This window comes from Pempheris klunzingeri, chromosome 20 (genome assembly GCF_042242105.1).
Source record: "Pempheris klunzingeri isolate RE-2024b chromosome 20, fPemKlu1.hap1, whole genome shotgun sequence".
NCBI classification, from domain to species: Eukaryota; Metazoa; Chordata; class Actinopteri; order Acropomatiformes; family Pempheridae; genus Pempheris; species Pempheris klunzingeri.
Window position 1 is genome coordinate 6,541,336 of NC_092031.1, and position 12,342 is coordinate 6,553,677.

Consider the following 12,342-nt stretch of genomic DNA (forward strand, 5'->3'; position numbering starts at 1 on the left):
CCAACTGAAATTCATAAAATACGTCTCAGACCCCTCGTCTGTGCTTTATGGTTGGGGTGCTGTGGCCAGATGAAGACAAATCTGTGAGCGATGGCTGGTGGCCAGGCCGGCTAAGCTGGGGGTCAAAGAGGGGGTGGTGGTAGTGGTTATTTCGGGAGGGTATATCAGCAAGCATCCCCTCCTGCTCAAAGTGCTTGAGAGTGACATGGCAAGTGTTGAATAGACAGGAGGATGAACACACACACACGCACACACACTTTTGCCCCTTCTCACCCTCCTGAGTGCCCACCCTCCGACACAGCATTCCAGTGTAAGCAGATGAAAGCCAGCCTCCCCCTGTCTCCTCATGGGTGGAGTGACTTGCCGTGATCACGGAGAGGAGAGGGAGACACACTCGCTCATTGATACTGACAGAGTGTGAGGAACTAAAGAAGGGCAGAGCAACTTACACACTCGCACACACACAGCAGGCTGTGAGCTGGGAGCAGGGATGGTTGCGGAGGAGATTGTGGTCGCCCTCTCTGGAGGTGCCCCGTGGGGCTTCAGACTGCAGGGAGGAGCAGAGCAGCAAAAACCTCTACAGGTGGCCAAGGTAGAGTGGAGCCCCCGTGTGTGTGTGCGTGTGTGTGCAGTGTGTTGCACAGAAGACTTACTGCCAAGGTGGTAACACGAGACTGCAGCTGTTTAGTGCGGCCTGAAGCCTTGATGGTCAGTCTTGTGGTTTGCTATGTTTATAATTTATCTTTGGTTGGAAACTTTACAGTCGGCATAACATTTGAATAAATGAATGAGTTTAAATCTCTTGTTCTTGTAGGTATTTAAAGGGGCGTAAAATTAAACTAAATAAAACCGCTCCAGTCATGGTGTAATTGCATTTTTGAAAAAGCTGGATGTCATATTGAAACGCTTATAATGAGGATATTAATCAGGATGTCTTCACATTAAACTCGAGTTCAAGTGACGGTTACTAGTAGCTCTTACTTGAGTAGTATTGACCACAAAAAATCTGCCCTCTACTTCACGCAATCGTACCTGTAGGATATACTTAGAGTACAGTTTTCTTATACTCATTTGGCTGAAACCAGTTTTAATTTCCCTGTTGTGAGTCAGTTGTGTTTGTGGGTCAGAAAACAGTGTGAACACATGCTGAGGGGTTGATCTTTACTCGGGTTTCATCACTGCATCCCAATGGTGATCATGAAGGGTTTCTTTTAAATAGGTCACTGTACAGTACATGCATACAGTATACAGTCTACATTGCTTTATCACTATTCTGCATGTGCACAGCCACACACACTACACACACACAGACACTACACACACACAGATAATGAACTTGTTCCAGATTTGTCATCGTCACATATTTATTAGACATAATAAGCCCACTCTAAGTCCAGGGATGTTCTTTTAGTTTGGTTTCTCCAAAAGCTTTATTTGTCTGCGTTTATATTTGTTGACAGCCCAGAATGTTTTCTCTAATAAGAAAATCTATTCTGGAGAGGAGGAATGCGACCTCGCTCACACTGACGTTAAAAGTTGGGCAGTCGCTCATAAGCTGTCATAACCTCCGATTCAAAATGGAAGCGGAGCAGTTCACTTTATCCAGGATTCATAAGTCCATAAGGTCACCGTAATGAGAGTTTGATCAGTGTGTGCTTCCTCTTGTTGGCATTTGTGTGTGTATGTGTAACCTGTTGTTTGTATGGGGTGTGTGTGTGTGTGTGTGTGTGTGTGTTTGGTTGGACATACCTCAGATAAGCCTGGTTGGGAATGGAGTGCGAACTGGAGGATCAGAATAGCTCATTTAAGAGGAGCTGGAAGCTGAGCATGGAAAAAGGCCTCTTGTTCACACACAAAGATACAGACACACACACACATAACCACACACACCTAATTGCATTTTTAATTGTAAGTGTTTTTTTTCTGTTTGCCATCACAGTAGCGCCTGTCTCTCTTCAACAGTCTAAGAATGTGGGTGATTTTCCTGCGAGGTCTTATTTTGGGTGTGTGGGGGAACATATGGTGAATGACGGACATCCCCCCTGGTCCAGACTGGTGATGCAGCTGTTCAAACCCCCTCTTTCATGATATTCACTTGTGCTGTGCGTGTATATCTGAGTGTGGAAAAGCACAAGGCAGATAGCTTGTACTCACATGCGTTTGTGTGACGCTGTAATGGGATTATTAGGTCAAGCGATACTGATAAAGGCAAATACTGTTTCCCCTTAAGAGTCTGAGTAGGTGCGAGAACACACTTTCCTCCTTTAACCTTTTTTACAGTGATAAGGTTCGTGTATTTGTGTGCATATGTGAGCAGACAGAGGCGAGGGCGTTAGCTTCTACTTTTAGAGGATACTGCAATCAAGTGGATAAGAATACTCGTCTTCCCATTTATCACGTATATCACCCACCCCCCATAGACATACTTCCTGAAGGATCCTATGACATCATCTCTCAGCGACCCCCAGCAACAGCTGCATGACCTCATGAGTTATTCTGATACAGGGACAGGGATGGCTGGTGGTAGAGAGTCGCCTGTTGCTGAACACTGTTCATCAGTTGTTTTAGGCCAATTTTACTGAGGAATGTCTTTCACTGACTAACAATATACAATCTGTAGGATTTTAACAGGGACTACACTGCAGTAACAATCTTCAGTGTCAGAATGACCGCCACTTCTTCCACTTCCACTTCTTAAAGTAAAAGCAGCAATACCACAGTGTAGAAATACTCTGCTGACAGAAAAAAGTCCTGCATTCAATTTTTTATGCAAGTACAAAAGTATAAGCATCAAAATATACTTAAAGCGTGTTTTACATGTGTTTTACATCAACCAGCAATCATTGGTCTGCCAGAGCTGAAGGGTGGAGGAACTAGCGACGCAGTAGGCTACAGCAACTAGGACAGTGATGGAAAAACCTAAGAAGCGATCAAGAAACGTTTCTGGTGCTTGAGATAAAAAGAAACTCATAATAGATGGACAAATACATAGATTATAAAACATATTAAAATTGGCATAATTTATGAGCATGCGACAGCAGTGTTTGTCTCTCTGTCAAAAGGGGGGACTAAAGTTCCACACTGCAGGTTTAAAGTACCAAAGGTATAAGCACTTTACATAGTAGCAGAATGGATAATTATTTGTCATGCATTAATGTGCAGATTAATGCAGAGATAGTAAGATAAACTCAAGGGGTTGCAAGACAAATAAGATAGAAGAGAAGAAAAAACATTATGCTACAAAAAGTTATATGTATGTCTGCATTACTTCCTTAATCTTCAGCTTTTATTTATTGTGAAAAACTGGATGTTTTCAGAGGTCACAAGCCACAAAGGTGGAGAACCAGTGGTCTAAAAAGCTAAATAACTAATGGAAGGTGAAGATTAGGTAGGAAAGTAGACAGTGTATTGAAGTTTTAATTTATGAACCTTTCTTCTCTCTGCAGGTACGCAGGCGTAGCAAAGCATGCAGAGCTGGGCTGAAGGAGCATGATGAGCTGGTTGCCATTGGTGACCATATGTGTGCAGAGCTCACACATGCTCAGGCCATGAGCCTCATAGATACACAGAGCGCCTCTCTCAGCCTGAGGGTTATAAGGTCAGAGCATGGACTCACACACACACACACACACACACACACACACACACACACACACACACACACACACACACACACACACTCTAACATATCAAGCAAACTCGTGCATGTTTTCCATTTTCACAACTTGTCATCTGCATGTTTCCAGGGCCCACACTGGATTCCAATCCTCATCTTACTCTGGTTGCTCTGAATCCCCCATGAGGGTCCTGTCTCCCACCGCGGCTTCCTTGCCCTCCCACCGTTCCTCCATCTTCTCCCCCACCGGGATACCCAGGGGCATCACTTCGCCTCCAGACAGCGAGGCTTACTACGGAGAGACAGACAGTGACGCGGACACGCAGTCACACACGCACCGTCGCCAACGCCGCACGCCTCCTCATGCACGCTCACCTGCGCGCCATGACAACCATGAAGAGGAGGAGACCTCAGAGATGAGCGGGTAAGACCTGAAATTGCAACCAACTTCCTGCTACTGAACAGTTAAATCTAAGAAATCATTTTGATTAAAATATAACCATTGTTTTATATGTTGGCATCCATCAACCACAACTCCCATGAGTCTTGGGTGTAAATGCGACATGAAATTCTCATTGGAGTTGCAGTAGTTAAACAATAACATCATGATTGTCATTTTATCCTTTACCAGTGCAGTAACAGATATGCATTTAACTTAGAATACGCAGAGGAATCTCCAATGTGGTCTTTTAGCTCTTTAGAAAGATAGATTAAAGAATTTATTGATGGGAAAATGGTAAATTGTCTGTATTTGTACAGCGCCTTTCTAGTCATTTCTGACTACTCAATGCGCTTTTACATTACATCCTAATTCACCCATTCACACATCATTCATTCAGGAAGAATCTAAGTTGGAGGAGATTGTTCTTTCACACACATTCACACTCTGAAGTTATGCTTCAGAAACAAGTTGGGGTTCAGTGTCTTGCCCAAGGACACTTCGACATGCTGACTCATAGCCAGGGATTGAACCTACGACCTTCCTGTCCTGCCCTGGACGGAGGCTAGGTGGAGGGCTTCACTTCTTTATAGGTTTTATGTCAGATATCACATCAGAATTCTTTGCTTTTACATCCAGTCTGTCTTTTATTCCTTACAATGGCTATGGGATACCTTAAAAAAACACGGAACCAGTCTTTTTCTAAATATTGTGAAAACAAGTGGCGTGTCAACCCCCAGATGTCACAGTTGTATTGTATAAGGCCAACAAAACCACTCTTTAGACATTTGGATTTGTTTTGTTCTGTGTTTCCTCTAAGGTATGAGAGTGCCACAGATGTAGGGGTTTCCATGCAGGGGCAGTGGGAGGGTCAGTGTCCCGTTGGCGTCACTCGCAGAGATTTCATCTACCAGCCTGTCCAGAACGAGTGGACCACTCCAGCACACACCCCACACACTCTGACCCCTCACACACTCACCCCGACCCCTGATCAGGGCGGGTTTGTGGAAGCGGAGGGAGAAGTGGACAGCGGCTTCCAGGAGGCGGGGGGCTGCATCGGGCTGGCCTGCCCACCGCTTGTGTCTCCTGAACGGGCAAGAGAGGCTCTGATGTTGGGCTCTAGTAAACAACTGGTGCCCATGGTGGGACCACAGCTGACCCCTGTCAGCGACGAGCTCTCCACCACCTACATGGACAAAGCACGGCAAGCCAGTGAGTATATTTCTGCATACAGTACGACAGTACACAGTTACAGGTAAACTAATACAAGTACTCACACCACTACTACTACTACTACTAATAAAAATGAGTACAGTTATACCATCTCTGTGTGCTACGCAGTTGGATCTCCAGGGTTTCCTCTTCCTAAAATTGTGGATTAAGTTAAAGAACGATGGTAAAAATAAAAAAACTGTTTGAGGATTCAAGCGACAGGGTTATTGGAAAAAAATTGTCATTATTTTGCAAAGCCTCACCAAAGTTATAGGTTAACATAGTCTTATATGTGTATTATATGTGTAATTATACCTCTGTATGCATATTTTTAGAGAATAATACATAATCAATGCTATAACACTGATTATAATCCTTTACCGCAGGCCATGGTTGTGTACATCACTCCCACCTAAACAGCTTCTAACAAATAATTGTTGATAAGTAAAACTTGGATTTTGGATCTGAGTTTTTCCTCTATCGAGTTTGAAACACAACAGCTGCCAAACAACAGAACCTCTCCAGTTTCTCATCTTAATTCAGCTATTTCAGTCTCTTTAATTTAAATTCCAAAGATTCCCTTGGTGTCTCCAAAGGCATCAGCTGCACTTAGCTGGGTTGTCTTGAAGCTTAAACCAAAAGCTAGATCACCCTCTGGTGGTGATTCTCTACAAATGGAGCATCCAGTTACACTTCCAGGGTGGTGGTGATGGGCTGAGATAAACCAGATACCTACAGAGGTATTCCACGCCGCCCCCTTCCCTCTCCTCTTCTGTGCCCTCAAACAGCAGTCTCTCTTCTGTCAGTGTTCTGAACATTTGCCTCACTCGCTGTATTTATAGGCACTGAAGCTTCTGATCAACAGACTCGACGCAACTCTGACTTGCAGGCCACACAGCTGAATATGTGGTGCATGAGTGTGTATGTCTATATGAATATCTGTGTATGTGCAAGTTGTGGTATGTGTGTGTGTTTCTTGCCACGTGTGCACAGTATGAGTAAAATGTCTGATTCTAATGCTGAAATGATCAATCAAAAACCGATCAACAGACCTTTAGGTAATCGATGAATCAACTATCAAGAAAAATGTGAAATATTTGTTGGTTCCAGCCTCTCTACTGTGAGGATTTACTGCTTCTCTCTCGTTTATATCATTACAAATTAAATATCTTTGAATTTTGGACAGTCACTTTAAAGTCAAGTCGTTCCCTTTATGTGTATGATTTTATATGATGTGATTTTTAATAGAAGTTTATAGGATTTTTAAATGCTTTTTCAAAAGACTCTGGTATTCTATAGGCTAAAATATGAATTCCCTAATCTGAAAAGTGGTGGAACAAAGTTTGCAAGATGTGAGATGATTACTAGGACGGGAAATAAGAGATCTTTTTTTCTTTTCTTTCGTGAAATACGGTATGGTTTCATTTTTTCAGGCCTCAAATATGTATTCACATGTAACAGTCTAACAATGATACATTTCACCAAAGGCAGATGTCGTTTTATATCAAGGGGTCACAAGCAAAAAAGGTTGGGGAACACTGGATCAATCAGTGATGAAAATATTATTTGCAGACCAGAATGATTGTGATGGGCTATGAGATTTAAAGAAAGGATGTGAGAGTTGCATCAATCTTCTGATCTAGTGTAACTCTTCCAAAAATGTTGAAAGCCTCTATAAGTTTTATCAGCCTTGTCTTGTTAACATGTCATTTCAACAAGGTACTAATGATCACAGCTGATCTCACTGAATAGCTATGCGCTGAGTTGTAGCTTCATATGAACAAATGTTACAGTAAATGAGGAGATCTGTCCTCCGGTGCAAGAGGCTGAAGGCCTGAATGACTTAGGTTAGGGATTTACTATAGGACAAATGACGACTGAGGTGACCGGGGACCTGCCCTTTCTCACATTACACACACACACACACACACACACACACACACACACACAAACATGTCTAATGCCTTTAGCTTTGGATATTGGATTATTAGCTGCTATAGAGTTGTATGTCTGTGTGTGCAGTGGTTGCTAGGTGTGAAGTGTCAGCAGTAGGGAACAGCACATCACTAAGGAGTTATGATCAAGCTTTCCTCTATAAACTATAATTGGCCTTATGAACTCTCACACACACACACACACACACACACACACACTCAATGACACTGCTGTCTAAATATCCTCCAGTGTGGGGTCTTCCCGACCTTGTGTGTGTGTGTGTGTGTGTGTGTGTGTGTGTTTGGGCCACAGACCGGACAGGTGTTTGATGCCTGTCAGACGGACAGGAATAGTGGGTTGACATCATGTGTTGGTTAAGGTTGTTGGACGCAGACAAAGGTCTTTACATGGGCTGTGCCCTGAGAGAAGAGCTGGAAGACAGAGACTAAACGGTTCACTGCTCAGAGCAGAGCTGAACACTGTGAGGGTGTGTGTGGGAGGGTCTGAGGGAGTTTAAGGACACACACACACACTCACACTGGTGAGATGAGGGACCTCACATCTCCTACAGGTTCAGATGCAGGTGGACACACAGTCCCACACACCGTGTACGCAGGTAAGACGCATTAAAACCCTTTTGTGTATATGTGATTAATTTACACACAGATTCACTCACCTCAGAAGTAATGCATATAAGCTCGGAATTAAATGTTTTTCTTTTTAAAATTAAGAGGAATTACTTCATTTCTACATCAGCGCCTTAGCAAGGGAACCATTAAAGGTTATTTGTCATTGTCACACTGAATGGATTTGAGCCACTTTATTTGTGATTGTGCATCTCTTTCTGAGTGCTGTAAATACAAATTATATAAGCCAATGTGTGCATACTGTCGTGCTTTATCAACTTGATGAAACTATGTTGTTTATTATGGGATTTATACATAATGCAAAAAAAGTTATGGAACAAAAGTCACATTTTTCATCATTACTGGCATGACTGTAGCGATGGCAGTGTTGGTCTGCTGGTTGTTTGGTCGGTCAGTTCAACAACTATTGGATAGATAGGTATGACTTTTGGCACAGATATTCATGACTTTGATGTCCCTCTGCCTTTTTGTCTCGCTCCACTATGAGGTTCACATTTGTGGTTTTGAGTGAAATGTCTCTAAAGTTATTGAAAGGATTGTCTCAAAATTTGGTTAAGACATTCATGCTCCCCTCAGGATTAAGTGTAATAACTTTGGTGAATTCTTAACCTTTCCTCTAGTGTCATCATTCGGTCAAACTTTATATTTACTTATACCAAATACTTACAACCAAATACCTACAAAACTACAGACTAACTGCAGCTTCAGCGGATGCTCATGTTTAGGGCTAATCAGCAAATTTTATCAAGCTAAAATGCTAAACTAAGATGTGTTAGCATTTATCTCCACGACCCTTCAGTCTAAAAGACAGACAAGTCTTTTTTTTTTTTTCCAGAAATATCTGAACTAAAATATCAAGTTTTATATTGGGATTGTGAGTATGTCTTGGTAAGCTTGAGAGTTCAACAGAATACGGATGAGGCTGCATCAGACTATAGTTATGTAGTGAGGATATTTATGTGAGGTAAGCCAAGACTAAAAAGGCTCAAATAGCCTTGGACTGAGCACAGACACACACACATATGCATATGCTGGTGTGGACATGCACGCACACGGACACACGCACACACACACACACACACACACACACACACACACACACACACACACGTACACAGGCACAAACAAGCATTTGTGCAGGGGAGACACTCTGATCTAACCTTCCTGGAGTGTGTGACTCAACTCTGGAGAGCAGCAGGAATTCTTTGTTCTAAATCCACAACACGCACTCCTGTCTGTCACTGGTAATCCTCATTTCAGCTCCTCACTGTGATAATACTATATAAATCAGCCACTGCTCACAGTCAGTGAGGGCTAGCACACTGTTGTTTCTGTTATTTGTCGCCTGTGCCTTGTTGTATATTCATCAAAAATCCCATTACCGCTTCTCTCCATTGCTTCCTCTCTCTTTCAACACATTTATTTTGGGATCTCTCTCTTTTTTCTTCCTGTCTTGCAGAGCTGCAGCGTGGGGAGAGTGTGGTGGAGAAACAGGTGAAAGAAGCTCGCACTAAATGTCGCTCTATTGCCTCTTTGCTGACTGATGCTCCCAACCCCAACTCGAAAGGGGTGCTTATGTTCAAGAAACGCCGGCAGAGAGCCAAAAAGTACACACTGACCTGCTTCGGCAAAGCTGAGGGAGATAGAGAAGGGGACACAGAGGGAGAGACCGGAGGGGAGACAGAGGAAGAAGGAGGGAGTTCCATCCTAAGTGGCTCAGAAGTTGAAGAAGAGGGATTCTCAGCGTCGTTTGACCCTACGTGGGATACTGGTTATCTGGATCTGCTGGACAGGAGAAGCTCTGCGTGCCCGTCAGCCACGCCAACTACTCCAACAACGCCATCAACCAATCACAGCCTAGGGCTAGACGGCTCAGCCTATCAGACTCCAGAACTTGTGACCTCTTTCAATCAAAGCCCTGGGCTGGAGAGCTCAGCCTATCAGGGCTCAAGGCTGGAGAGTAGAATCAGGAAGCAGCCGATCAGTAACCACCCTGCAGGCATGTCTCCTCCAGCTGTGGCTCTGGCCAATGGGGGGTCGGTCGCTGTTAGTCGGGCTAGTGTTGTTCTGAGCCCGCCCTCTCAGATGCCCCATTCAAGTCAAAATGGGCAACATGGCAACCCTACTCCTAACCCTAATCTTAGTCCAAGCCCAATCACAGACTCAGATCATCACCCAAATACCAATTTCAGTCCTAATGCAGGTGTTCTGAACCGTACTGCTCGCCCCTTCACCCCAGGCCCTACCTCCTCTCGACCAACTGTAACCTCTGTGATGTTTCGCCCTCCTCAACCTAAACCCACAGCTGTGACCATGGCGACCAAACCCGTGGCAGCCGTCTCCATGATGACTATCCAACCTACTCGCCATCCATCAGGGCCAGATGCAAGGAGAGCTGTGTCTAGCACCTCTCTGTACATCCCTCCAAGAAATAACAACAGCAGCAGCCCCCCCTCTGTTAACTCTCCCCCCTCAGCTCTCTCGCCTCCCTCCTCTCTCTCTTCTGCACCTTTCTCCCAGCCTGCCACAAATCTACTGGCATTTTCCCCTCAGCCCGCAGTGTATGCTTCCCCTTCCACCCCTTTCCCTCCCTCTGCAGCTCAAAGCACCCTGGTCTGTCCATCACCTGCTCAACCCTTCTCTCCCCCCACTCCACAACCACATCCCTCTCACCCTGCTCCTACTTATCCACCTCCCTCCACCTGCATCTCTGCTTCTCCCATCTCCCCACCACATCCCCCTCATCTGACTCAGGTCTCCTTTCCTGCCCAACCCACCCATTCTCCCCCTGCGCCTACCCCTACCCAGCCTCCTCCGTCTCCATCTGTCCACCCCTACATCAACATGACAGGTGCAGTGACTTCTGGCCCGCATGCTGCCATGGCAACTGCATCAACTCCCCAGGCTCCTGCCACCGATTCACTGGCGACACGTGAGCAGCGCATCGCAGTCCCTGCCGTTCGCACTGGCATCCTACACGATGCCCGTCGTCGTAGCAACAAGAAGCCAATGTTCTGTGCAGTCCAGAACAAAGACATTTCTCCAAACCCCGACTTGATGTCGATGGTCCAGAACATGGATGACCACTTTGGGAGAACCACAGGTGCCGAACCCGGAGCTGCACCCAGTGGGGAGACTGGACACGAGTCCGGTCCTGAGGAGGACTGGCTAAGGCTGGGGGCAGAGGCCTGCAACTTTTTGCAGGCTCAGCGAGGACCCAAACCACCTCCTGTAGCTCCCAAACCCCAAGCCCCTCAGGTGCCACAGCTGGCGGGGAAGGGAGGCCAGCTGTTTGCCCGCAGGCAGAACAGAATGGATCGGTATATTGTGGAGCGAGCTCCCTCTGCTGCTGCGGCCCCTTACTCCCCTGCCCAGACGAGGGAGCCCTCACCTACACCTTCTCTCCCGGCCACCTGGAAATATTCATCCAACATCCGTGCTCCTCCTCCCATCAGCTACAATCCCCTTCTCTCCCCGTCCTGCCCTCCAAAGGCCCAGAAGAAGCCTGAGGTGACAAAGTCAGGGCCAGCTCAATCTAAAGGGCAGAAAGGAGGCATCAAGTCTGTGGACATTATGAGCCACCAGCCCTACCAGCTCAGCTCGTCTCTGTTCAGTTATGGTGGTGGGGCTCCCCAGGACACCTCCACCTATCAGGAGCAGCGAGGAATGTCAAGTGGTCCTCAGAAGACAGCACGAGTATATGAGGTGAGGCGCTTCTCCACGCCCCCGCCGACAGCCACGGGGCCCACCCTTAAAGTTATTGTACCTCGATCAGCCACGACACTCGGTGAGCCACTGTGGCGGTCTGATGTCACATCTCCACCACCCACAGTTGGCTCCACCCCCTACCAACCCTGTCAGCCTCAACCACAAGCTTACCAGCCTCAGTGGGCCACCTCCCCTCTGTCTCCCCCACCTCCTCCTGCCCCTACCGCTCCACTCCCTCAGCTCCCCACTTTCTCCTCTCCTCATGCTCTGAATCCAGTCCAGTCTCCTACTTTCTCCCACCTTCAGTCCTCTAACAGTGCGCAGGCCAACAGGCACTTTAAGAGTGCCCCAGATCTGAGTCCCCTGGGCCCCGCTGGTGCCTCTCGGCCGGCGTCCAGCAGCACTCAACCTGCCAGAGTCCCCAGGCCCAGGTTCAGCACTTCCAACGTGGGTCTGCAGCCTTGTGTCTGGCGCCCTGGATCCACTACACACTGAACAGACTCAGGTCGGGACATAACAAACCAAGGCTCAATGGGAACATAGAGCAACACTTTCTAAACAAGTCCATGAGTTTGTAGTATAGTAATACTGTTATTCAGGGCTGCAGTTTGGAGTTTTATCTGCCATGTTTTAGCCCAGGATCTGTTTGGATAGACCACCCATGTAGCACACTTAATCACTTACATTTAATCTTGTCTACTCACTTATCCAATGCATTTGGTTATAGTTAAAGGGAACACTGTGTTTTGCAAAGGAAATGTAGTGGGGAAACCTGAGAAAAGTTT

General features: G+C 46.0%; 1 protein-coding gene across 1 annotated transcript; it reads left to right on the plus strand.

Moving 5' to 3' along the window:
• The first annotated feature begins 477 nt into the window (after positions 1-477).
• Positions 478-12,100, plus strand: LOC139220174 (synaptopodin 2-like protein). Its single transcript, XM_070852243.1, is given in 5 exon segments — positions 478-592; positions 3,447-3,598; positions 3,747-4,040; positions 4,876-5,267; positions 9,309-12,100. Coding segments are annotated over 5 exon segments (3,732 nt in total). The 5' UTR covers positions 478-490.
• The last annotated feature ends 242 nt before the right edge of the window (positions 12,101-12,342 follow it).